This window comes from Mangifera indica, chromosome 4, assembly GCF_011075055.1.
Source record: "Mangifera indica cultivar Alphonso chromosome 4, CATAS_Mindica_2.1, whole genome shotgun sequence".
Classification (NCBI taxonomy): domain Eukaryota; kingdom Viridiplantae; phylum Streptophyta; class Magnoliopsida; order Sapindales; family Anacardiaceae; genus Mangifera; species Mangifera indica.
In genome coordinates, this window is record NC_058140.1 from 1,637,294 (window position 1) to 1,662,317 (window position 25,024).

At 34.4% G+C, this 25,024-nt stretch overlaps 2 protein-coding genes and 1 long non-coding RNA gene across 6 annotated transcripts; 1 reads left to right on the top strand and 2 right to left on the bottom strand.

Annotated features, from left to right (window-relative positions):
- Positions 1-2,527: 2,527 nt before the first annotated feature.
- Positions 2,528-18,735, bottom strand: LOC123214869 (ATP-dependent DNA helicase homolog RECG, chloroplastic). Of its 4 annotated transcripts, none has more exons than XM_044634873.1 (18): positions 18,575-18,733; positions 18,345-18,433; positions 18,150-18,232; positions 17,909-18,044; positions 16,513-17,070; positions 16,303-16,415; positions 14,852-15,092; positions 14,107-14,267; positions 13,082-13,163; positions 12,423-12,512; positions 9,068-9,301; positions 8,599-8,670; positions 8,210-8,362; positions 7,978-8,121; positions 6,008-6,166; positions 5,484-5,567; positions 4,111-4,683; positions 2,528-2,817 (listed from the first exon to the last, which is right to left on the bottom strand). In XM_044634873.1, exons 2-18 carry the CDS (start codon positions 18,381-18,383, stop codon positions 2,725-2,727), a joined length of 3,015 nt encoding a protein of 1,004 aa, XP_044490808.1. In that variant the 5' UTR covers positions 18,384-18,433; positions 18,575-18,733; the 3' UTR covers positions 2,528-2,724. The 4 variants fall into 4 exon arrangements, with proteins under 4 accessions (XP_044490808.1, XP_044490809.1, XP_044490812.1 ...); XM_044634874.1 differs by having other exon boundaries at positions 18,345-18,430; positions 18,575-18,732; XM_044634875.1 differs by lacking the exon at positions 2,528-2,817 and adding an exon at positions 3,044-3,081 and having other exon boundaries at positions 18,575-18,735.
- Positions 18,736-19,704: 969 nt separating this feature from the next.
- On the bottom strand, positions 19,705-21,398 carry LOC123214872 (serine carboxypeptidase-like 50). The gene has a single exon (XM_044634880.1). The coding sequence runs from the start codon at positions 21,215-21,217 to the stop codon at positions 19,910-19,912; it is 1,308 nt and encodes a 435-aa protein (XP_044490815.1). The 5' UTR covers positions 21,218-21,398; the 3' UTR covers positions 19,705-19,909.
- A 732-nt stretch (positions 21,399-22,130) lies between these two features.
- On the top strand, positions 22,131-24,204 carry LOC123214873. The gene is made up of 3 exons (XR_006501905.1): positions 22,131-22,453; positions 22,939-23,201; positions 23,908-24,204. It is a non-coding gene; the product is annotated as an uncharacterized LOC123214873 (long non-coding RNA).
- The last annotated feature ends 820 nt before the right edge of the window (positions 24,205-25,024 follow it).

A 25,024-nucleotide genomic window follows, 5' to 3' on the forward strand; every position in this document is an offset into this window, starting at 1 on the left:
AATTGATTATATGGGGCAACAAAAAGCCTAAAAAATGTGCAGTAAAACTTGTACAAATGCTGGTGGAATGTCAGGTCATGTAGCCACAGCCCACAAGACCTGGACACTACTTTTTTAAGGAGTGGGGAACAAAGAAAAACTATTAGAGAAAATACATGGCAAAAAGAAAGAGAGAAAAGTCTTGTGAGATAGTCTGGTCTGGGTCACTAAGGAGGATACTGAAACAATAAAAAGCATATGAGTTTGAAATTCAATGAAAGTATTTCAAGATCAAATTTTGACTATAGTTAAATTTGAACTGAATTAGTTCAGTTTTAAAAGTCAACTTAATTAGGTTTAATTTGACTTAGTTTAATTCAACTCAAATTCATTTAGATCAAACTCAAATTATGAAGGTCAACTTATTTTTTAAATTGAACTAAATTTGAGTTAGAAAAAATTATGTTCGGCTTGGGTTACGAGTTGTGCGATGGCTCAGTTTGATTTGTAACTTCAATTGAATTATGTCAAGTAATTATCAAAATAATATTATTATTTTGTCAATAAACTGTGAATTCAAACTACACATCTGAGTCATAAACTCAAGTTGAGCGTTAAACTTTAAACTCAAAGACCAAACCGAACTTCAAACTTTAAACTCAAAAACCGAATTGAACTTCAACTTTCTTAAACTTTGGTTTGAAGAACTTGAATCAAACTCAAACCGTTTTATTTTTTATTTGAGTTAAACTTAAGCCAATAATGTTTAGACTCGATTTGATATACATCTTTTTTGACTTTTAATTTACTTAATGTAGTAGTCATGATTAAGAGATTAGTTATTAGATAAAGAGTTTTCTCTGTTTTTTTTTTTTTATATGACCTTCTTATTTTATTTTTCTCACCTCTAAGTGTGGCAAAACGAGTTAGGGTTTAGGTGAGACAAATGGTGGAACACGGTGCTTGGATGAACCCCATTTTTTTATGATTAGGTAGGGAACCAGGTCCGGACCCGCTTGTCGGTTTGTCTTCAATTTTAATGGGAAGGTCCATGGATCATGGCATGATTTTGTGATGTTAGTGGATTACATGAGGACCCCATTTGTTTGATTTTGTGCTGTGTGTATCTTGATTCATTCCCAATGGGGGACTATAATAAGAGAGCAGATTAGATCGGATTGGATTATGCGATTTGTTTTGTAACATCCAAATGGGTTAGCACTATTTTGTGTTGCGTTCACTTCTTATTTTTTCTATAAAATCAAAGAGCATATGATTTTAGGGAGTAAAACTTGTTAAGAGGACATAACCATGGGTGAAAATTTGATTTTAAGTTTCGCGGGAAAAGTTTGAAGATGCACAGGGAAGAAACGTTGTGCTTCACTTGATTGTATTGGCAGTGTCGTTTTACTTTGTTTAAATTGTCTCCCATCCCATCAAGTGAACAGTATTGTTTTGGAATATCATTTTAAATGTTTAAATAAGCATTACATATAAGATCGGATTCAAACTAAATTGATGTAAGTTTATTTGTTAGCTCAATTTATACAAGTTTAAAGGTTTTATATCCCCAAACATGATCTTGATTTAACTTGCAAAACTTAAAGAGTTCGAATTGAATTAGCTAAAATAAAATTATTTTAATTAATATATATTAAAATAATGTCGTATTCAATTCAATAACAATATCAAATTGAGTTATAGGTAAACTCAAGTTCAACTCCCCTTCAACTGAATTAAACTCAAACTAGTTTAAAAGAAACTAATTTCAAACTGAATTGAACTCAAATTAATCCAAATTTAAACTCAATTTGATTCAAATTCAATCTCAGTTATATAGTGAATTTAATAAACACTATACAAGAAGGAATGTAAAGTCAGCAGATGAATTTCATAATTCTATACAACAACATACTCGTTCCCTTCCACTATTTGTACAATTTCTTCTTTCTCAATAGCTTTCGAATCAAACTCAATTTAATTATATATATATATATATATATATATATATATATATATATAGAGAGTTAAAGATAGAGTTCAAACTCATCGGATCAATAAAATCTTAATTTGAACTTAGACAAAAATGATTAGCTCACGCTTGACAAACAATTTCTATTTTAACCTCCTAATTTTTTAAAAACTTTTATTTAAATTACCATTCCCTGTATATTTTTTAATCACTCCAATATTTATAGATAAGAAATAGAATTTAATGATATGAGAGCAAAATTAAAAACTTTGAGAAACTTAATGTTAATTTATTCAATCCGAACCATGAGTTCATAAACTCACCAAGACAATTAACATTAAACTCAAACTCAACTTCGATTCAAAACAAACTAAGTGGCCCACAAGTTTGCAACCCTAGATATAACATAAGTGCTTATTCTCCATCATTGATCGATTATATTATACTAATACAATAATACTTTATGCAGTCATAACGTATACAAATATATATATAAATAATGACATGTTATCATGTGATTGAATATTTTTTAATTAAATATAAAATAACATCTAATCATATAATAATAAGTCAATATTTGTATATGATATCGTTATTTCGAATTGAACAAATAATTGGATTCAATACTACAAACTAACAAAGTACAAAATTGAAGAATTGGGCATCATCACTACAAAGTTTACAAATGGAAATTTGGAACTATAAGCATTACATTATATACAAAATTACAGTTACCTGAAATATATTTTGACGCTCGCCATCAAAAACTGTTCTCAGTCACCGAATAGAGAAAGTGGCTGTCTCATGCTAAGCTCTGCTTTAAGTGCTGGAAATCGCTTGAGATCATGTGAATCGCTTAAGATTTTCTGCAAATGAACAAAATCAAGTCTTTGTTGCGGAAATTCAAAACATAAATCCGAATGTCGATACACAAAACAACAGAGCTGCCTATCAGGACTCCAAGCAAGATATAGCATCAATCAATAGAAGAATATGCATTTAATCTTAGAACCTTGAGATTCAAAGTCAGTTTCAGACTCTTAATCTATATTTTCACCCCTTCCTCGGGGAAATTTCTCTGTCTTCTTATTCTCCCTATTGATCTTCATCAAATTTGATCAGACGTTTCTCTGAAATACAATGGTGAATAGTGTATTATTTTTCATAATAACATTGTATGTAGGCACTTTTTTAACTTATTTATATAAATTGACGTGATAGCAGATGATTGAATGATTTTGAAGTTGAAGAAAACGAAACAATTGCATTATTCAATCACATGATGTCACATCAATTAGTAAAAATAAATTAGCAAGAAATGTTTGTACATGTAATTTTATTCTATTTTTAACTTCATTCCCAGTTGCCTTAGATTTATGGTCTAACATTGATAGCTGAAGGGGGTCTGAGAACTGGAATATAAAGCTTTGTCAGATTGTCTTGATGGCACCACATGGACATTGTTGACTGTAAGGGTGGACGCGACACTGAGATAACAGTTGGGTCAATTCAAATTGAATTCAAACTGAAGTTTCAGTTCGATAATTTGATTCGAGCTTAGTTCAAGTCCTCTTCTAGTGATATTATTTATGTTATCAATAATACTATTCATTTTACTAATGATATTATTTATCCCGTTGGAAAATACTATTCCTCCCGTCGATGACAATATTTATCTAATTGATAACATTACTCATCCCATCAATAGCACCATTTTATTTGTTGACAACCTTCTAACAATATATCTGCCCAACTCAAATTCGACACAATGGATTCGAGCTGCACAAAAGCCAGTTAATCGTCAAACTTGGTTTGACTCAAATCCAACCCTAGTTGACTAAGAATAGAGTAGAACTAAAGGCTGGATGTTTGGCCATAGTTTAAATTTAAAGCTTCTTTACTTTGAAATTCAGGTAAAAGTCTTTCTTGCCTTAAGTCATATCCAATTCCAGAGCTTTTTTCATCTAAACTTCCTCTAAAAGAATTTTTAGGATCTTCAGCCACTTAGACTGCTAAGAATATCTAAAATCATATAGGAAATTACATCTGTTTACATAAAATAAAGCATATAACCAGGTACTATATAAGAAGTGACATAATGTAATAGAAGGTAAAACAAAAAGGCCAAATAACAAGGGTGAGAAGAGGATAATACTTACCAGGGCAGCTAAGTGAGCATCTTGCAATATATTCCCATCTATTTCCAATCTTGCAATAGGAAATTCTGGAAGGTGTCCCGACTGTTTTTTGCCGAGCAAGTCACCTGGTCCACGCTGAAGAAGATCCATATTGGCCAAGTAAAATCCGTCTGATGATTTCTCCAGCACCTGCAGCCGTTTTAAGCTATTCGTGCTTGATGCTACTAATATGCATTTAGATTCCCTCTCGCCGCGTCCAACTCGTCCTCTAAGTTGGTGTAGCTGAGCCATTCCAAATCTCTCAGCATTCATAACAACCATCATAGATGCATCTGGAACATCAACACCAATTTCAATTACTTGAGTGGAAAGCAGAATATGTGTTTCTCCAGATCTAAACCGTCTTAAAGCTTCGTCTTTTTCATCGCTCTTCATTCTCCCATGTAACAACCCGCAGCTGAATTTTTTAAACCTGGATGATACAGTTTCAAGTTCCACAGAAGCAGCACGAAGTTGAGGCAATTGCTCAGATTGTTTAATCACTGGATACACCAGATACACTTTACCTCCTGATTCTAATTCATAAAGCATCATCTGTCACATGTAATATCTAAAGATTCAGATATTATTTTAAACAAAAAAATGAGAAGTTATGGCTCTTATCATTGATCAAACCATATTTTATTACTAGAAGAAGTGATCTTCAAATCAACAAAACAAGTCCTTCAGCTATAAACATGCATCTGTTCAGATATAATTCCATGTAGGAGTGCAAATGCATTGAGCTAGCTGAGTAGTGCTTGACAAGAGCTCAACTTGAGTGCATATATCTAAAGCTTGAGCTCGGTTCAAAAAATTATATTTCAACCCCTTAATAAAAAAAAACTTATGCTTAAATTTCATAACTTATATATTTATCAATTATCCTCTATGTTCAAAGTTAAGAAATAATATTGTAAGTGCAAGATTTGAAATTTTGAGAGGCTTATAATATTTTACTCAAGCCGAGTCATGAGCTCATAAGCTCACTAAACCAGTCAACATCAAGCTCAAGCTTGGCTCAAGAGCTAAACTTGAGTTTGGCTTGAATTGAGCCCGACATGAACAACTTGGCTTGTTTGCAGCCCCAGCCCTATCACTATATACCCAAAAACGTATATCAGTACATATACATCTAAGGCCATATCTCTAAATTTTATCCTCTGGTGATGTTCTTGGAGATAGCATGCAACAATTAGCACCCTTCTTTAAAGAAATAAACAAATGCAAGCACACGAAAAGCAAACAAGAGAGATCTAAGGGCTAAACTAAAAGTAACAAGAAAATGGAAACAAAAAATCAGCCAATCCTCACTGATATGTAGATAGAATACAACGAGATAAACAGACCATTACCTTGTAGACATCTTCAAAGCCATTATCATTTCCTTCAATAATGTAGGTTTTAACTGGTTTTCTTCCAGGCGGTAAGTCAGTGATCTGTCATTACATAACCAAATAAAATCCCTTAGAAGGCTAGAATAAAGAGCTTATGGGGCCCAAAAATAAAAGTTGTAGCCAAATTCAAGGCAACAAACTTAAACCACAGCTAGAAAGAAGTATTAATCTCAAAAACGTCAATCTCTATCAAGTTTGCTCATTTATTATCTTAGTCATGAATAGCATTTAACCAGGACATCCTTTCTGATAAAATGCTTCAATTCAGTCCAAGGAAGCATTACATCTCCAGGGTAAATAACTTTGTTCATGCTACAAAAAAGTTTGGCAGCCATTTACCAAAATTCATTTTATCAACAATCTAGTAGAAGGTATCCAGAAACTTGTTTAATGATAAACATATAGTATATTTTTGTCCATAAGCCATTTGGATGTGATGTGAACTAGAGATTTCCATGCATAAAATAGCAAAGTGCCCTTACTTGTGTTAGGGACATATCACCATATAAAGCAAGAGCAAGTGTCCTTGGGATAGGAGTAGCTGACATGGCAAGAATATGAGGGGCCATATTCCCATCACCTTTTGAGGACCCATCTGAATTTTCAGTTTCTGTACTTGAACTTGTATAAGTATTATATAACTGCAAGAGTTAACGCATCTCAATCAACTGATTTGACAAAATTATACACTGACTATTTTAGCAATGCATAAATCACTTTCAGTTCAGGAATGACCAACACCTTCCAAACATAAATTGATGACTGTGCTTGGCTGAATATATAGAGGCAATTCTTATGAGATAAATGCTTATGCTCTTGTTTTTCTAAAATCTGTTAAAATCTAATTTATCAGTGGAAACTCAGAACCTTAGGTTCAAGTTGACAATTTCGTAAGCTCAGAGAAATATCGAGATGTGGATTAATATAAAAGATATGTTTTTATTAGATTCACAACTAAGGAAAGGGTTCAATACTAGACACAACAATGCAAGAGCATATGATGATGTCAGGACTCAGGATTTTCATTTATTTTGTTTCCTTTATATTCTCACTGGAAATATCACTGGACTCAGGAGTTTCACCTAATGGAATAGTTGGATAGCTGAAAAGTTGAGACAACTAAATTGCTATATCATTTACCAGTACCAAGACTGAACTACAAAATCAATGCTTATTCGACTAGTGATGATGAAAATAGTCGTTTTAAGTCCCTGCCATACTCAACATATTGATGATAGTTGATAGTTGCTTAGTTTGAGTAGAGAATAGGACAGGATGCCAACATATACAATTAAGACTGGAAAATGCTCCTGCTCATCAATTAACCAACTCCTGAATGGTTCAGTTATTAAAATAGAATACATATAAGAAATAATGAATCAATTCACTTTCTTGATTACATTTCTACTTATGCCAGTTCTTTTAGATATTGGTAGAAAACTTTTAGTAAAGTTTACTTGTTAGCGACATTGTTCTATGACCTGCAACAGGATCCCTTTATTATATATGATGTAAAATAAATCTTTTTCTGTCAGTATAAAGATATTTCTCCATCAAATAGATGCTAATAAGAGGAATGTGTTGTTCTTGACCCACAACAGATAGAAGAGAAGAATAGTATGGGCTTGTAGTACATGGTACAATGTGGTTTTCTAGGGCCCAATTTTTCCCCAGGCTGTCATTTAAGGAAAACTTCTAAAAACAATCAAACCTTTGTCATTAACCAACCAAGGGTTCCTATTAATGAAAATTTTCAATTTTTCAGAGCGCAGTTTCTTCATTGTTTGAGAAAGAGCAAACAGTAATTTAGATCTAGAAACAAAAACTACAACTGCATGACTTCACGCTTAAGACATCAAAAATCTGGAACAGAAGTGTATTCTAACATCATAGAGACAACTATGAAAAAACAGCAAAGGTTAATCATCCAAACAAAGTAGTATTCTAACATCATATAGTTCACAAGATATTTGATATGAATCTTGAGAGAACCACACCTCAAAAGTTAGCTATTGAGATAGAAGAGCCCAAGACTATATAAATCTCACATTAGTTGCTCATACTTTCTAATGTGGGATCCAAGTCTCATACCTTGCATTTGGGATCCTAACATACCATCACACTCCGTAGCCCAGACATCCACACGGATTGCCTGTGCGCTAGCTCCCTACTAGCCCTGGGTGAACACTGCAATGCCAACGTCATCACCCGTGCCACACGATTACAACTAAGAAACATGATGATGACTTTGATACCAAATGATATGAACCTTGGAAGAACCACACCTTAAAAGCTAGCTATTGAGATGGGAGAGTTCAAGGCCGTATAAACCCCACACTAGTTGCCTATACTTTCCAATGTAGAATCTAAGTTTCATACTTTACACTTAGGATCCTAACAATAATTTCACAGAATAATAAAAAAAAGTTGTCTAATGCCAAAAATAGACCACCTTACTGTTAAATCTTCCTCTCTGGATAACACCAAAGCGCTGCTGCTCATCCACAATAGCAAGGCGTAGAGCACAAAACTCAACACTTTCAGCTATCAAACTGTGGGTTCCAATGACCAAAGAGATATCTCCTGTTTGGAGATCCTGTCAACCCAACTCATAAGCCCAATAATAAGAATCTGAAAAAAAGGATTATAAATATCAAACAAATATACAGGACAAAAATGTATACCTTACGAATCATACGGGATTGCTTTAGTGGGGTTGAACCTGTAAGTAAAGCAATAGAAGGCTTACAATCGTCCTGCACCATAATCTCCAACAAATTAAGAAAGTGCTCATAATGTTGGATAGCAAGCAACTCAGTTGGAACCATAAAAGCTGCCTGCAGAAGAGGCAAATCCACCATGATTGAACTACATATCAAACTAATACATTACAAAATCCTAAATGCTGTGAGCCGCTACAAGACCAGCACTGTTCTTTTCATCACACATGGAGAGAGAGAGAGAGAGAGAGAGAGAGAGAGGGAGTTAAGGCAATGAATGCTACCATGCCAAAATAACTTGTAAGCTATAAAAATTATATGTAGAATGGCATAAGAAATTTACAATGACCAACCTGATAACCAGAGCCAATAACCTCCATGCAAGCCAAAAAAGCTACCACAGTTTTCCCACATCCAACATCACCCTGAAAAAGAAGTATTATCATATCAGCAAAAGCAGGCAATTCCCAGCAAATCACAAGAAATACAATTTCAGCTGAATGCTGGTGTAAAATTATATTTCAGTCTTTCTTTTTTCGGATAGAAGACTAAATTTTTATTAATTCAGATAATTATACTTTATTTTTCTTCTAAGGCATGAAAAAATGTTTCAAAGCTCATGCCTTGAATTGGCCATGCCACCAAAGGTGAGTCTAATAGAGATATTAAATCATCATGTAAATGTCTTCTTTCATTTTCTTTATTTTAAGTTTGTATCCAACCAGCTATTTCACTTTTTATTTCCCTCTTTCCTGAGTTTGCAAGAAACTGGAATTTCATTTTATGTGGGCATGCAGCAACAGCAGTATTTTAATTCTGGACCTGCAAAAGCCTATTCATAGGGACAGATTGCTTGAGGTCCCATATAATTTCTGAAACAGCACTTAGCTGACTAGAAGTTAGGGAATATGGAAGAGCTTTCAGAAATTTCTTGGTTAGGCTGGACCAGTCCTCAATATAAGCAGCATTCAGTTTAGGTTTTCTGTACTTCTCCAGCAACCCATCTTTCTCTATTTGTGTACCAAGACCTTCAAGCATTTGGAATATGCGTGCCAACTGCAGGCAAAGGACAATATTGATAACAGTACCAGACAATGACAATGACCAATAACAGAAAAGGAAAAAAAAGCATAATCCATAATTAGCAGATGTTCTTTAATCTGTTTTCATCCTACTGAATATACAGTCAGTATATTGAATGTACATGACTGGAAATGATGAAGAAACTTGGGTTTCCTCCAGCTTAAATTAAATGTTTAAAAATGCAATTATAGCTGTGAGAGTCTAGGCTCATGTTGATGACATAGATTTAAATTCTAATGAACTTCCAAAGAAGAAAAGTTAACCGAAACTTTAACTTTAAATAACACTAAATGGGAAATATTAATCCATCCAGTCAACCCCATTAAGTTGACAATGACATTAACAACTATAATAAACACCACATTGAATGAGTTTCATATTCACAATACAAAGTTGAATAAAATAATCAGATTTCATCTTTTCTAAAGTGTAATTGTGTAAAACCGTTAGAAAATTAGAATAAATCCCATAATCATTGGGATCTACTTCAGGAACTAATGAGATATGATTAGGGTCAACTATCCTTTTTTGTTTGTTGATAGATGCTCGATTTTTCTGTCCAGATATCTGGTGCCTAATTTAGAAAATGTATCCATCTATACACTGTATTCCTCCAGTCTTCACCGAAGTTAGAGTCATGGTATCACAGCGGCCTTCCTACTGGTATAATTTTTTTTTTGGGGCCAGACCAGAACAAAGCCAAAACCATTAAGACAATGGCTGGAACAGACCCGTCATCATCGATGGTAGAAACCTCCAACACCCATGTTATTTCTAACCCACCAGTGAATCCCTCACCTTCCATAAAATCTTCTATCGACACTCATTCCCCCAGAGAACTCCACAAAGATTGAACGAAATCAATTTTCATGAGGAGGTTCCAATCCGTTCTACTGGTAATAAAAGGCAAAGGTCACATACCTAACTGGAGCCATCTCAATGCCAACACCTAAACCAGAAAACTTCAACACTAGGAAGCCAAGAACTCCATTGTTATGGCCTAGCTAATAAACTCTATAGAGCCAAATATTGATTGAACATAACTTTTCTACAAGACAATGAAGCAGATCTGGAAGGCAGTCCAGGAAATGTATTCAGACCTTGAAAACACTGCCCAATGCTTCGAGATCTGATCCACCATTCACACAACTTGGCAAGTATGTCAATCAACAAATACTATAATGTCTCATCTGAATTGTGACAAGTGATGGATGTACTTCTATGAAACAAGCTGGAATTGTCCTGAAGATGGTGTGAAGTACAACTGGTTTATCGAGAGAGACCAGATGTTTGATTTTCTTCAAGGACTTAAGGACCATGATGAAGTTTGGGGACGTCTCTTTAGGGGAAAGCCTCTTCCCTCTATCTGAAACGCATTCAATGAGGTTAGACATTAAGAAAGCTGCAAGAAGGTAATGCTTACTTCACCTTCCAGCCCACCTACAAACATAGTACAACAAAGTTCTACTATGGATGCAAGCAGAAGTGAGTCCTCCAACTCTCAGGTTCAACAACCTAAGAACAAACAATTTTGGTGTGACCATTGCAATAAACCATACCACATCAAGGAGACATGTTGGGAGACTCATGACAAACCTGCAAAATTTGAAGCCACAATTCAAAGAAAGTCTAACCATGCAGCTTATACACCAGTCTATTGCTGAAACTAAAAAATCAAGTCAACTCTCCTTCACTGCTGAGCGGATGGAACTCTTGAAGAACCTCGACTCAATCAAAACTAATATCGCCTAAACCTTCCCTCCACTTCTCTTCTGATACACTTGCTCAGAGAGTCAACACAAGATCATCCTTTTTATCTCAAAATTTCAAATGAAGGCAAAATCATTGATATTGGCGTGTCTGCCCATTGGCTCCTCTACTGATTTCTCCATTTATGATGACAAAAATCACAGTTGCTGATGGTACTCTCTCTACTACTGTTGGACAAGGGGATATTGAACTCCCTGGCCTTAAATAAAATTTTTTCTTCATGTTCCCAATCTCAAGTGCAATCTTCTTACCATTAGCAAAATAACTAAAGGTCTAAACTGTGCAATAACTTTTTTTCTTTGTGAATCTCAGGATTTGTCTTCAATGAGGATGATTGGCAATTCTTTTGAGTGTAATGGTCCTTATTACCTTGAGTATTGGTTCTCCTTCAAGACAGATATCACTACATCATCTACTTTTTCAAGTTCGGAGGTTATGCTTTGGCACAAACACTTAGGACATACAAGTTTTCCTTATCTTAAATATTTGTATCCCTGTTTGTTTATCAATAAAGATTCTTCTTCATTTAAATGTGTGCATTGCATCTATGCAAAATAACCACGAAAAAATCACCCTGTCCATTCTTATAAATCTTCAAAGCCTTCTCATCTCATTCATAGTGATATTTGGGGACCAACCCGCAAATCTAACCTAACTGGTTGTCGATGGTTCACTACTTTTATAGATGATCATACTGTGTGTGTTGAGTTTATCTCATATTGCTCAAGAATTTGTGAATTGATCTAGCTGGGAAGATTGTTAAAAGATCATAATATACCTTATAAGGTCCATGAAGTTATATAGTGATAACAAGTCTGCCATCAACATAATGCACAATCCAATTCAACATGACAGGAAGCACATGAAAACTGATAAGAATTTCATCAAGAACGAGATTGAAAATGGGACCATCAGCCTATCCTATGTTCTTAAGAAGCTAGTGCCCTCACAAAAGTTGTGTCAAAACCAAGATTTGATTCTTTTGTAAGCAACTTGGGAGTGATTGACCTTTATTCACCTGCTTGAAAGGGGTGTTAGAAATTTAGAATAAAATCCCATTATTATTAAAAGTGATTTAGGAATTAATGGGATATGATTATGGTCATCTATACTTTTATGTTTTTTGGTAAGCTCCTCATTTTTCTATCCAATATATTATATTCCTCTTTAACTAAGATGGCAATGTGTGAATATTTTTCTCTAGCCTCTTGTTTGAAAAACAAGTGAGAGAGAACAAAGAACAAAACACTTGAGTAGCAAATATACTAAACTATAATCTCAAGTTCTATGTAATCATCAGCAATAAAGTGCGAAATACAATCACCTGTAAGTAGAAAAATTCGTCAAATATAAGCCTTTTGCGAGCTAAATCAGCCTCATCTATATGCTTTGGCTGGTGAATTCCAATATATGCCTGCATGGTTAAAAAAATTCCATATATATATATATATAATAAAAAAATACATAAACTGTAAAGAAACACATATGATGCAGACAAATACATGTAGTGCACACAAGCTTGTACATGCAAATGATGCAATTAAATGAAACATGCTTCAAGTCCATTATGTTTTACAAAGTTTCCCCAAATCATACCGCACAAAAGCTTTACATTCGGTAACCTATGTGCCAGAAAAATTTAGCTTCAGAATCATGACATTTAAGAATGCCAAAAAATAATCATCTTATGGTCATTAAACATATTTATTACAATATTGTTGTACAAAATTCAAAGCTAAAGGAAGTCCAATGTAACATTCTGACTATGAACAATATGGTAGTAAAAAGGCATTATTTCAATGAGATAAGATAAGATTATCTGATCTTTTTTTCTGTTAATTTTGAAAATCAAAATGACACTGCAAGCAAGACATTCTATTGAATATACCCAAAACCTAACCAGAATTTGCAATTTGCATCACAACCTCTATGGTACTCTATAAATTCCAGCAACCCAAAAGAAATGAAAGCAGACTCACTAACCTCATAGAGACTCAGAAGCTTGAATTTCTGAGTGATTTCTTTAGGAATGGGATCAAAAGTGACTGGCAACACATTTAAGGCACTGGAGAAATAAAGAAAATTATAGCATATTAATACTAATTCATATTACACAACAAAATAATTCCTATGCTTGAGAGATACTAAAATAAATGCAGTAGTAAAAGTGAAAACCTACCATCATTGCATATTTTAAGAAATTAATTCACATACTAATCACCAAACCAAATAAGATTTCGGTCAGACTGAACCAACAGTCAATACACACAGTAAATTTAAGTTAATTAGGCTGAAAGAATCAGCAAACTGGATCTCCAAACCGTAAAAGTTAACTAGGCTTCATCTATCTAATGCAAATACCCATTCATTAGCAGTGGGGTTAAACAACTTGAAATCTTGATTCTGTTTCATATCAAACCTTTGTTTATTTTTTTTAATCATAAAACCATTCCATATTATTGATTCAACTAGTGATAATGCTCAGCTAGAGGCAGAACATTTCTTATAAACAATCTTAACATAAGTTGTAATGGAAAGAAGCAAACTGCACAATACTTGACTTACATCCAAAAATCAAGTAATGCCATCATTATTAAAATAGTACTTAAAGAAACCAAATCCCAAATGTAAGAGTTTCTGATCAAAATCCATAATTATGATAAGCATTAATTTATACCTGAATTCTGAGATGAACACAAGCTAGCCACAATCAATGCCAAAACAATAATCTTTGGACTTAAACAACTTTGTATACATATCAAGAGAAATGGTATCAGTGATGAAGATCACCAGAATCTTGTATCGGAGGGAGATGGTACCAATTGAAATAAACAGAAAATGTTGTACAATAAAATGAAAAAGCTAAAAAAGAGAGCCTATTGTCTGCCAAAGTAAAAATATGTTTGATTCAGGAGCAAGTAGATAAAATTCCAAAATCATATTCAGAAAAAAGAGATGACTAACTATGAAAGTTCATGTCAGATTGTAAACAGGTTTAAGGTCCGAACCTTGCTATTGTTTGCCTAAGAATATCTGGATTTAGGCCTCCTTTTGATGGGTATATTGGATAAGGCCTCCCTTTTTCAAGAAGAGATAAATCATCTTCTTTCAGCACATCAATATTGTATTCCCTCATTTCATAGTGATCTTTAGATTGCATAGTCTTCATCTATATAGAAAACACAACATCTTCGTATGAGTCATGAAACAAATGTAGTCAAAACAGCAAACATAAAATACACGATGTAAATAGTAGCGTCCGGAAATAAGCTCCTAGAAGAAAATGCAATTCATTTCAAGCAACACAAAGATGTATAACAACTTTAGTCATTAGTCCTACTCAGCTAGTTAGTAAAACAGCCAAATTAAGCCATTCAATACCAACTGCAACTACAGAAACTGCATGTAAAGCCCAAACTGATTTAGCGTGCATCTTATCCTGAAGGTGACCTTAAACTATTAAAAAGTAATAGAAACAATATACAAGCAGGAAAACCCAACATCCAATGACATTCCAAGGACCTATAGACACAGAAGCAACTTTATCAATTTCTATCATAATTATCAACAGCATCCATTATTAACAATAGTTACCCACAATGAGTGATGCAAAGCAATAATTTCAAATTAATGTTAGATATTGAGGACATCACTTTAGCAATAAAAGAGTATGAAACAACAAAGGCCAATATCAATCAAACCACATACTTCAAAAAAAGAGCACCCAAAAATAATGAAAACAAAAAGTCTTACCTTACCAGTAACACACACAAACTCTCCCACTTTATGCTTTCCCTCGATGCTTCTAAGGAAAGGTATACTTGTAAAACGAGTGCCACGGAAGAATCTCTTCAGGTGCAGATAAATTTTCTTTTTTCTATTTCTAGCTACAACAAGATCGTTATCCATATCTTCAGAAGTTATTTTGTTGTCTTCCACCTCACAACCAACTATGACCTCAAGAAATGAAAAAGAACAGCCAGCTCTCATTCCCCTGTATGAGAAATGGCAAATGTAATTAATATAGGAAAAAAATCACCATTCACAATTAAACATCACCAAAGTTACTATGAGCACAACCAAACGATTTATATAACCAGTTTATACATAAATGATGAAGTGTCTGAATGTATGTGTGAGTATGTCCTGAATGTTTAAAAGTTCTTTGAGCGTGCATGTAACAATGAGAGAGAGGATATGAATACCTCACAAACAAAGTTTACAATATCTAAAATCCAAGCATTGAAAGGCTGATGTGCTGAGAGCTATAATGTATTTAAGACAACAGGATAGTACATCAGACATAGAGATGAAGTAATAAAAATATGAACGATAAAAAGATACATTCACCTAATAAACATAACGAACAATATAGAACACTAGCTAAAGCTGATACTAATGAGTACATAAATCCCCACAGATCAAATGATTTCTATGTACCCAGTTAATAACAGTGAACTAGAAGTTCCATAAAAGTGTAAACAACATTTTTATAGATGAATGACTGATGCAGTAGCAGAGATAAAGATTAGTAGACATAGAGAAAACTAGAGAAATAGCAAGAAGTGGAAGAAAACCAGAAGATTTAGGAGAGAGAGGGAAAATCCTACGTGAAAACTAATAATCATATTTACTTATCAATTAAGTTTAAGCATGTCAGCAATAACAACTGAAGCCTCTATTCTCTAGGCTCGTAGAACAAAGTCTTAGTTCTAATCAAATACAAAATAAAGTCTAAAACAACTCACCACAAAATAAAACTTTAAAAATATTCTTGACAAATAAATCTCTAAGATAATAAAACGAAAGACTTAATAACCTTAGAACAATCCTATACTTCCTACACAATTTTTACCATTATAATCTTCAGCTCCCATGTATCAAATTCAATCATCATCACTGGATGTCAAAGAAGCAGGTGCGCTTATTAAAAGCAACAGTACCTTATGAGTGTTTGATTGTGTGAACATTGTTTCGAACACATTTTTTTAAAACTTCTATTGATTTGTATAGAAGCTAAAGTTGATCTTATTAAAGTCAGCTAGTTTGTGAGTAGTAGAGCACTTCCATTGAACCTCAACCACCAGACTACCTGGATACCTTGGAGACTCATTATAAAATATCTAGAAGACCAGGCAAAGATGACTAACCACTTTTGCCTGCCGGCATGACATAAGTAAAATTTCTGGTTTATATTCAATTACCTGGAAGATAAAACATTTCCAACAAAAATAAAGTACTGTCCGTCTTCAATGTCAATATGAGCATTCTGTACATCTGCATAGGTCCGAGGAAAATGGTGTAGTAATTTCCGCAACTGCATGGAAACAAAAAGAACAATGTGAACCCAAATCTTTTTTTCCAAATGCAAGAGTCTAAAAGGCAATTTCTGGACAATCTCCAAAAGAACCCACAGTGTGAAAGCCACAGTTTTCCATCTGACCACGGAGCCTCTTACTTAAGCCAGGGACACAACTAATACATCTCTCAAGCCATAACTCAAAAGGTGCAGAACTTGGTGGAACTTCAGGCTTACTGTAAGAAGATTCATCCTCAATAATCGGAATATTAAAATTTTCTTCAATTTTCAAAGTCATGGACTGAGAAGATAAAGGCAAATTAATTGAATTTTCTTCCCCAACAATGGAAGAGATCACATTTGGAGAGGCAGGGCACAGAGAAGACCATGCTTCAGAGAAACTATCTACATCTATGTCCCAATTCTCAACCATAGAATTGCGGAGAAATGCACTTTGAGCTGCTAAAAGATTACTCATTTCAGAGCTACACTTGGTCTCATCATACAACTCCACTGGAGGAGAGTGACCCAGAATGATGGATGGAAACCTCTTACAAGCCATGGAAACATCAAAATCATCCATAGCATCTGTCTGATTCATAGCAGATTGCTTTTTGCCTCCTCCGTTCTCAATCAAATCATTAAGACTATTATAACCCATTAGAACCGGTACCTACAGGCAACCAAATTGCAATTTATGAACAGATGCTTTGATAATAGGAAATCTTAACAGAAAGACAATCAATCACAAAGAATAACAATAGAACAACAACAACAGCAGCAACAATCATTCCTATAAACCAAGAAACAATAGAAAATACTGTATGGGCCTGACAAAATGCAGAACTTAGGCACTTAATTCCACTTTATGCATGTGCCACTAAAATTCATTGAAACTGTATGGATACTAGAGAAGTTAATAATCTCAGAGTTACATGCTTTATAAACCTCATTGTCTCAAACATCTACATATGGAAAATAATCAAACTTAAATTTCCCTAAAAGTGTTGACTGGCTAAATATATTCTATCCAAAAACCTTCACACCCATATAATTTTTAAGATAATGATGTTAATACAACTTCATCCATTTATATAACATAAATAAGCCAAGGAAGAAACTAACAAAGAAGTAGACTACATGAGCGAATGCACCTATTTTATAATTTTGCCAAAAGTCAAAACATGAAGCAGAATCACATGAGCACATTCTACTGGTTAAAATCTATGCTGAAGAACTTAAGTCATACAGATCCATAAATGAAGACAGAATTATCAAAGCAATAAATACATGCTATTTCTCCTAAGGATTACAACAACAGCACTTTTTACTGACATATACTGTACTCAATAAAGCAAGAATATAATTTCATCTTAAGGACAGAGCACCTGAAATAAAATACAAGCAATTTATAATATATAATAAAATAATCCATTCAACTTCTATACTTATCACAATAAACAATCAATACAGCAAGTAAACCATTGCCAATTGACATACATACACTTTACCTTATTAAACAATTTAGAGCGATCCAATAAGCTTTTTGAGTCATAACTGACTACTTCCACCATCAACTTTTCAGCATATTTATGCTTTGATCGGTAACATATTCGCGATACTTTAGATAATAGGAAGTTACTAAACCTGCAACAAGTAAAGCCAATTTCAAACAAGTCATTACTAATAAAATCATGAATCCGAAAACCAGAACTGTTCTTCGTCCAAAATAAGAGACATCACACAAATTACCTCATATTTCTACCCAAAACATTCCGGTACCCTCTCTTAGCTTGAAAGATTATAGCACTCCTCAACTGTTTCGTACTAAAACACTACAAAAATTGATTCTCTGATTACTAATAGCATCACTAATTAAATTCATTTCATTGCATTAATAATTTTAAATAAAAAGGGGAAAAGGAAAAAAATTATGTATTAAAATACCAAGCCACATGATTGTGTAACTGCAATTACAAGAGCCATTTGAAACTAAGCAAGTGGAAGATTTGAGCATGCCTCAACAACATAACCTGCTGAAACACACAATCAAGAGCATCAATTAAAGAATTGAATCGAAGAATGTTCAATTTTTTTTTCAAGTTTTTGTACGGAAAAATTTGAATTTATTGCGAGAAAATTTAAAAAGAAAGCTCGAGTGATAAGTAAAAATAAACCTGATTTAAGCTGTGAATCGTGATGGAGAGTGAATGAGAGCAAGTGAAGAAGAAGAGACTTATCAAGACGCGGGAGAAGTTAACATCCCCGTAAAACGAGTCAAGTTCGGGTCGTCTCGGTTCGAGATGTTGAAGTTACTGAGCTTATGTGGCAATTGGATGATGATGTTTTTCCGAAATCATTAAAAAAAAAGAAAACAGATTAATTATATAAAGATAATTAGAGATAAGATATATTTTATTATTTTGACTGTATTTAATTAATTAAAAATATTATTTCACACGTCTCTTTGACGCAAATTTCAACAAAATTGAATTAAATTTAAATTTATGTACAATTTAAATAAATTAAATTAAAATTAAAATTTTTATTAAGCAATTTAACTTAAATTTGAGAATTCAAATAATTTTATTATACCAAAAACTCTTTTTATCTTATAATTTTTTCTCAACAATTTTGTTTTAGTATCATAATTATCATTTATACACGTTTAAACTTTAACATATTTAGATTTAATCCATTTCAATTCAATTTAAATTTATTTGATTTTAATTATATAATTAAAAAAATAAAAATTAAAAATAAAATAAGCGAAATTAACATCCCTAAACAAATCATTTAGAAATTTGGATATTTTGCCTGTTTTGGTCCCACGTGAGACTCACGTGATCAACCTTCTCAAACTTTCTCACTCAGTCTATATAAAGCTGAGCTCAGATCTCCGTCTAGGGTTCATCAGAGTCTCAGCCAGCTGCTGCGTTGGTATCACTTATTTCTAGTTTCTACGGTGTTTTCAGAAAAATTATCTGAACTATGAATAAATTTATATGTTTTGTGAGAGTTATGGGCGGAGGCAAACAGGGGAGAGCAACATAAATCAATGGCTCTTAAAAACCTGCAGGTTTTCTGCAGGATGCCCTGCTTTTGAAGCCCAACATCAAATTTCAATGGCATCATAGTACGGGTTTTGTGCTTTGCTGGGTTGTGGGAGAAATCTTACTCACCCACCATTTTCTCTTCACAAACCCGCCTCCAAACGCCATTACATCATCGAAATCCAGGCTCTCTTTCAATAAATTTTGATATTTTTGTTCAATTTTTAATGTAAGACGATTCTTTATAGGCAAAATTGTAGCTTTTGAAATGAAGAGTTGATTTTATTTATAATTTTGATGCTGAAGCACCAAATATTGACAAGTGAGGAGTTGGGTGCCTTCATTTCGGACCTTTGCCTGAAATTCGACTAACCAAAACCACTAAATGATAATTTGGTAATAAGATTACAAATCAAAATGCTAAATATGAAGAGGGGAAGAAGTTTTATGAAGGGTTCCTTATTGGCTGTTGTCAAACAAGCCTTTTTGAAGAACCCAGTCTTCTATCATTGTCTGTGAGTTGAGTGGCTGGTCAGCAGGCACAAGATGCCCAGCACCAAAGAAAATAACATTGCTGAGATTCCCCCATTTCTGCACCCATCCAGCAAGCTCTTCATTAACTCGCCAGACCTTTCTTTTTGCCATCAAAAACCTCTCAATTCCTTCCCATTTCATTGTCTTCACCCAAGCCTCAGTTGACACTGGCCCATCTCTCAAATCAAAGTACCCTTGATACAACAGCACCTTGCTGTTCTTCACCAAAAATTCCACCATGGGTTTCACACTCTTCATCACATCTTCATGCAATGCATCCCCCACAACATCACTACATGTGTCAAAAACTATGCTCTCTTTGGCCCCCAAGGCCTTTTTAACCTCACCAATATTCATAAGCCTAGTCACCAATTTTGTTTGGTAAGGAGCCTTTTTACTATAATCAGACAAAGTGGGTAAACCAGTCATGTTTTGCAACAAATGCAAGATCTCATTTCTTGTATCTCTTGCCTCACTCCAATTTCGAATTTTGACTAACTCAACTGCCCGCCATTGAACTTTCTCCATTTCCCTCTTTTGCCTCTCATTGATCAAACCTGAAAAATAAGCATTCATAGCATGAGTATTGACTTGAATTACTGGGTCTGTCACCCCATCACCAATGGCAACTCCTTGCAAGTTCACTCTTTTAGACTCTGGCAGCTGCATATTTTTCTTCAAAATATGGTACCCAATTGCAGGAACATACTTTCCTGCATAACTCTCACCAGTAACATAAAGAGGTCTGTTTTTAAACAAGGGATCAGCTTCAAGAAACCCATTAATGGCTTTAAAAAGATGCTTAGCAACAGAAATTTGATCCCTTGGGATCTCGGTATCACTTGCAGCAAAACTAAAACCAGTTCCAATGGGATTATCAAGAAAAAGAAGGCCAAAGATGCGGTTCCAAGAGCCCGAATTGGGTTCGAGTCTAAGATGTTCGACATTTTCACTAACGCGCCAGGGGCCGAGTTCAAAAAAGTTACCAATCATGGAGGAGCAGCCAGGGCCACCCTGAAGCCAAATGAGAAGTGGGGTTTCTGAGAGTTGCGAAGTGGGTGTTTGTGCTTCATAGAAGGTGTAGAAAATGGCGGAGCCGGTGGCGGGGTTCACGGGAAGGTAACCGGACTTGGTCGGGAAAGCTTCATTGGGGAAGAGAGGAGATGATGAACAAGAAATGAAGAAGAGGGAAGTGAAGAGGATGAGCAAATCAACGGTGGTGGTTAACGGCATTTTGGCTTTGGGGAGTCTCTGGCCTTTGATTTGAGTTTGTGAAGTAGAAAATTTTGAAGGACTGGTGGCTTTTGTAGACAAAATGAAGTTGAACTATGAAGATTTGATGTTATGTATATTGACCTTTAGTGGCAGGCATTGGCGACATACTATTCGAGCTGATCCCAACTAAGCGAAACTCAACTTAAACTTGGCTTGTTTATAGAACTCAATTTATGAATCCTATTCAAAATCAAATTTGATTTATTCAAGTTCGATCTAAGTATTTAATGTTTAATTTATAAGTTAAACTCAAATTAACTTGCATTGAATATATACGTACACTCAAGTCATATTTAAAAAGAATAATAAAGCTCCTCCACCTAATTCTAGTAGTAAATTGCTTTTAAAGGTCTCTATCAAAAGGAACGATCTAAGAAACAATAATACCTATTTGGATTGAAAATACTTTTTTTTTTCTTTATTTGGTAATAAGAAACTCTATTTGAATTAGATTATTATCTTCGAGATTGAGCCGATCATATTAAATAAAATAAATTTCAAATTTAATAATTGATTTAATAATTATTAAATCAGATAAATCAAAAGTTTAATTTTAGCATGTGTGAATTGAAAATGCTTTGTTGATTTGATGCATTTATGGGTAGGGCTGGATTCGAGCCGAGCTGGCTCGAACTCGAAATCGAGCTCGGCTCGATCGAGCCTGAAACGAACTAGGTTTCAACGAGCTCGAGCCCGAGCTCGAGCTCCAAGTTTCAGAGAAATCGAGCTCGAGCCCGAACACGAACTATAGGGCGAGCAGCTCACTTTGGCTCGCGAGCCAGTGCTCGTCAAGACTCATGAGCCGGTTAGCTCGCCTTGACTCGCGAGCCAGTGCGCGAGCCAATTAGTTCGTCAAGGCTCACGAGCCGAGCAGCTCGTCGCGGCTCGCGAGCCGATTCTTATTTAACCAAAAACGGTCGTTTTTGGTTAAATATGAAGCTTCTTTCGTTATTTCATTCGCTTGTGATTTGTTTATGTTTTCCACTGCGTGTGCGTGCAGCTGCTCTCCAGTTCCAGTTCCAGAGTACAGCCCTCCGCAATCTGAAGTTCCGGCCTATTTTCTCCGTCGACATGGGTTTCTCAGGCGTTTCAGTTCAAGTCTTCTGACGTGCCAACAGAAGATTCCAGCGATCGGGGTTCTACGGCAAGAAGTTTGATGACGACGGCGATGTGGATGACAGAAATATATTTCAAGTTTGTGTTTTTCCATTTTTTCACTTTCACTTTTTTAATTTTTGGCTTAAATTGATTGAACTGTAACTTTGGAATTAGGGTTTTTGAATTGGGGGTTTCGTTGGGCAACCATAAATTTGAAGAGAGTTAGTTTATTCATAGTCATTGAGTGTTTTTATATAAAGTCGCTATGTTTTTCATATTTAGGAAGCTCTTTTTGTGTTTTTTGGCGTTGCAATTAGAGATTTTATATATGTTTATGTTAAGCTTTTCTGGAAATTAATATTGTAGAAGAGCTTATGAACCCGTATATTTTGATGATATTATTGTATTTTGATCATATTTGTGGAAATTATTTTTCAGCTGAACAGATTTTATCTCATTCGTATACCACTTGAACGAATTGGTTCTGAATAAAGTATTGCTTTATGCAATATAAATGCAGCCCACTGAGACTATTATTATTATCGGTGATTGGTGTCAACGTATTTAGTGTTGTATGGCAGGTGTTTCAAATTGTTATGTATTCAAGAGTCGATTACAGGAATACGCTCAGAAAATGGGACTTCAAACGCCTGTTTATGAGACTACTAAGGAAGGCCCATCACATGAGCCTTCATTCAGATCTGCTGTGGTAGTGAATGATGTCAGATATGAATCTTTGCCTGGTTTGTTTAATCGTAAGGCAGCGGAGCAGTCAGCTGCTGAAGTTGCACTTATAGAATTAGCAAAACTTGGTCAAGTGAATCCTTCCATCTCCCAGCCTGTTGTAAGTATATATATCTAATTTGCAGATTTGAATTAACAACTGCAGTTATTGGTGGTATTCAAATTGAAAATATTCTTTATGTTCATAATGCCTATTTTTGATGTTTATCATAAGCCTTTCTTTTCCTTTTGTTTCTTAAGGAAGCCAATTGTGTTTCTTTTTTGTCTGAGTCACTGCTAACCTACTTGATTTTTTTTCTGGTGCTTTTTTTTCTTGGTTGAGTGCATGATGCATTCTCTGAACTTGATGATTAACTAGGAACTAGTGGGACAAATCGATAGTTGTGTGGAACTTACAGTTAGTATTAGTGTTAATCATGTAAAAGTTGTGGCCCTTGACAACAAAACTTATTAAGACTAAAACTTGATTTTCATCTTGAGAGATGTCTAGTTATGATGATTGATATCACTTGCTTATGATTATTATACTGAAGGTCAATGTCCGATCCAGCTGGATGCTCAACTATATCCTAATTTAGCTTTATTAGGATTAAGTACCCTGGCCATGTGAGTAAATTTTGATAAAAAGGTTGTAAAGTGCTTCTATGGAATCATTTTTATTCATAAATGCTTTTCACAAAATCCTTTTTAAATTCACCCTAGCTAGGTTGTTTAAAGCTTTTCAAGTTTGATTTGGTACCATTTATTGAGTTATACATGTGGGGTTAATAGTTTGATCCTCTAAAACACTTTATATAATTTCATAGTTTTGTAGCTCTGCATAAAAGTGTTCCGGTTTTTGTTTTGGACTCACTGGATTTATTTAACAAGTTCCTGAGTTTCCATCCAAGCTGTTCTTCTTCTGTGAAGTGGAGGTGAAACTCCGATAGTCCTGAGCCACATTGTCTATGAAAGGATGAAACACAGGCACCCTGAATTTGTCGAAAAATTAGAGCAGCATGGATTGATTTATACAAGGGTGCTAGGGGAGGAGGATGATCCTTCATCACCTATCGGCCGTGGTTGGAAATCCACGTTCTTGACTGATGACAAGAACCTGGCTGTTATTGTAACCTTGTGTAGCCATTTTCAGCCAAGTCGAAATTGGAAAAGTTAGAACATGTAAATGTTGACATAAAATCGTGCTTAATGCCATCCAAATGTTGTTGAATCTGATCCATAATTCTTAAATATAAAGCTGCTGGTTCATCATCATCTCTGAGAAGCTGCACGACATATCTAAGTGGATTGATGTTTAGCACTCTTCTTCTTTGCCATTATTGTAAACAAGTTCTCAAATTGTACTTACTGTTGTAGCTCTTCACAGGATTGATGGTTACATTATTAGACTAACAATGTTATTAAAAAGATAATATTCATTAGATTGAAATCTTGAGCAGTGTCAAGTGTACTTCTCAGCTTTTGTTTGTCACCTTCTACTTGTTAATAGTACACAAACAACGAATTTGGAAACCCTTTAACAAGTCTTAATAATGTAGTCCTATGTCAAATAATTATTTTTTTCTATGTTTTTGTGGATTCTGCAACTCCTGGAATTTATTTAAGCTGAGCAATTCTGTCTTATTCAGCTCATCTCTCATCTCATGGGCATATTATGATAATGAGGTTCAAAAATGTTATTGAAATGATTTGTTGGTTTAAAACAAGATGGATGATCAGTCTTAATTTTGGAGTACTGGAATTAGGTGCTGGCAATGCTTTTAGCCTAAACATATGATGAATCTTATTATCAAGGTCTACCGAAAAACAGTAAGAATTCATATTCTTTATAAAAGTGTTTATGATCTCGTATATTTTGAGCGGTGTATCAATCTATTGCTTCTTCGTTTGGGTTATTTTTCAAGAATCACACTTTACTGTTTT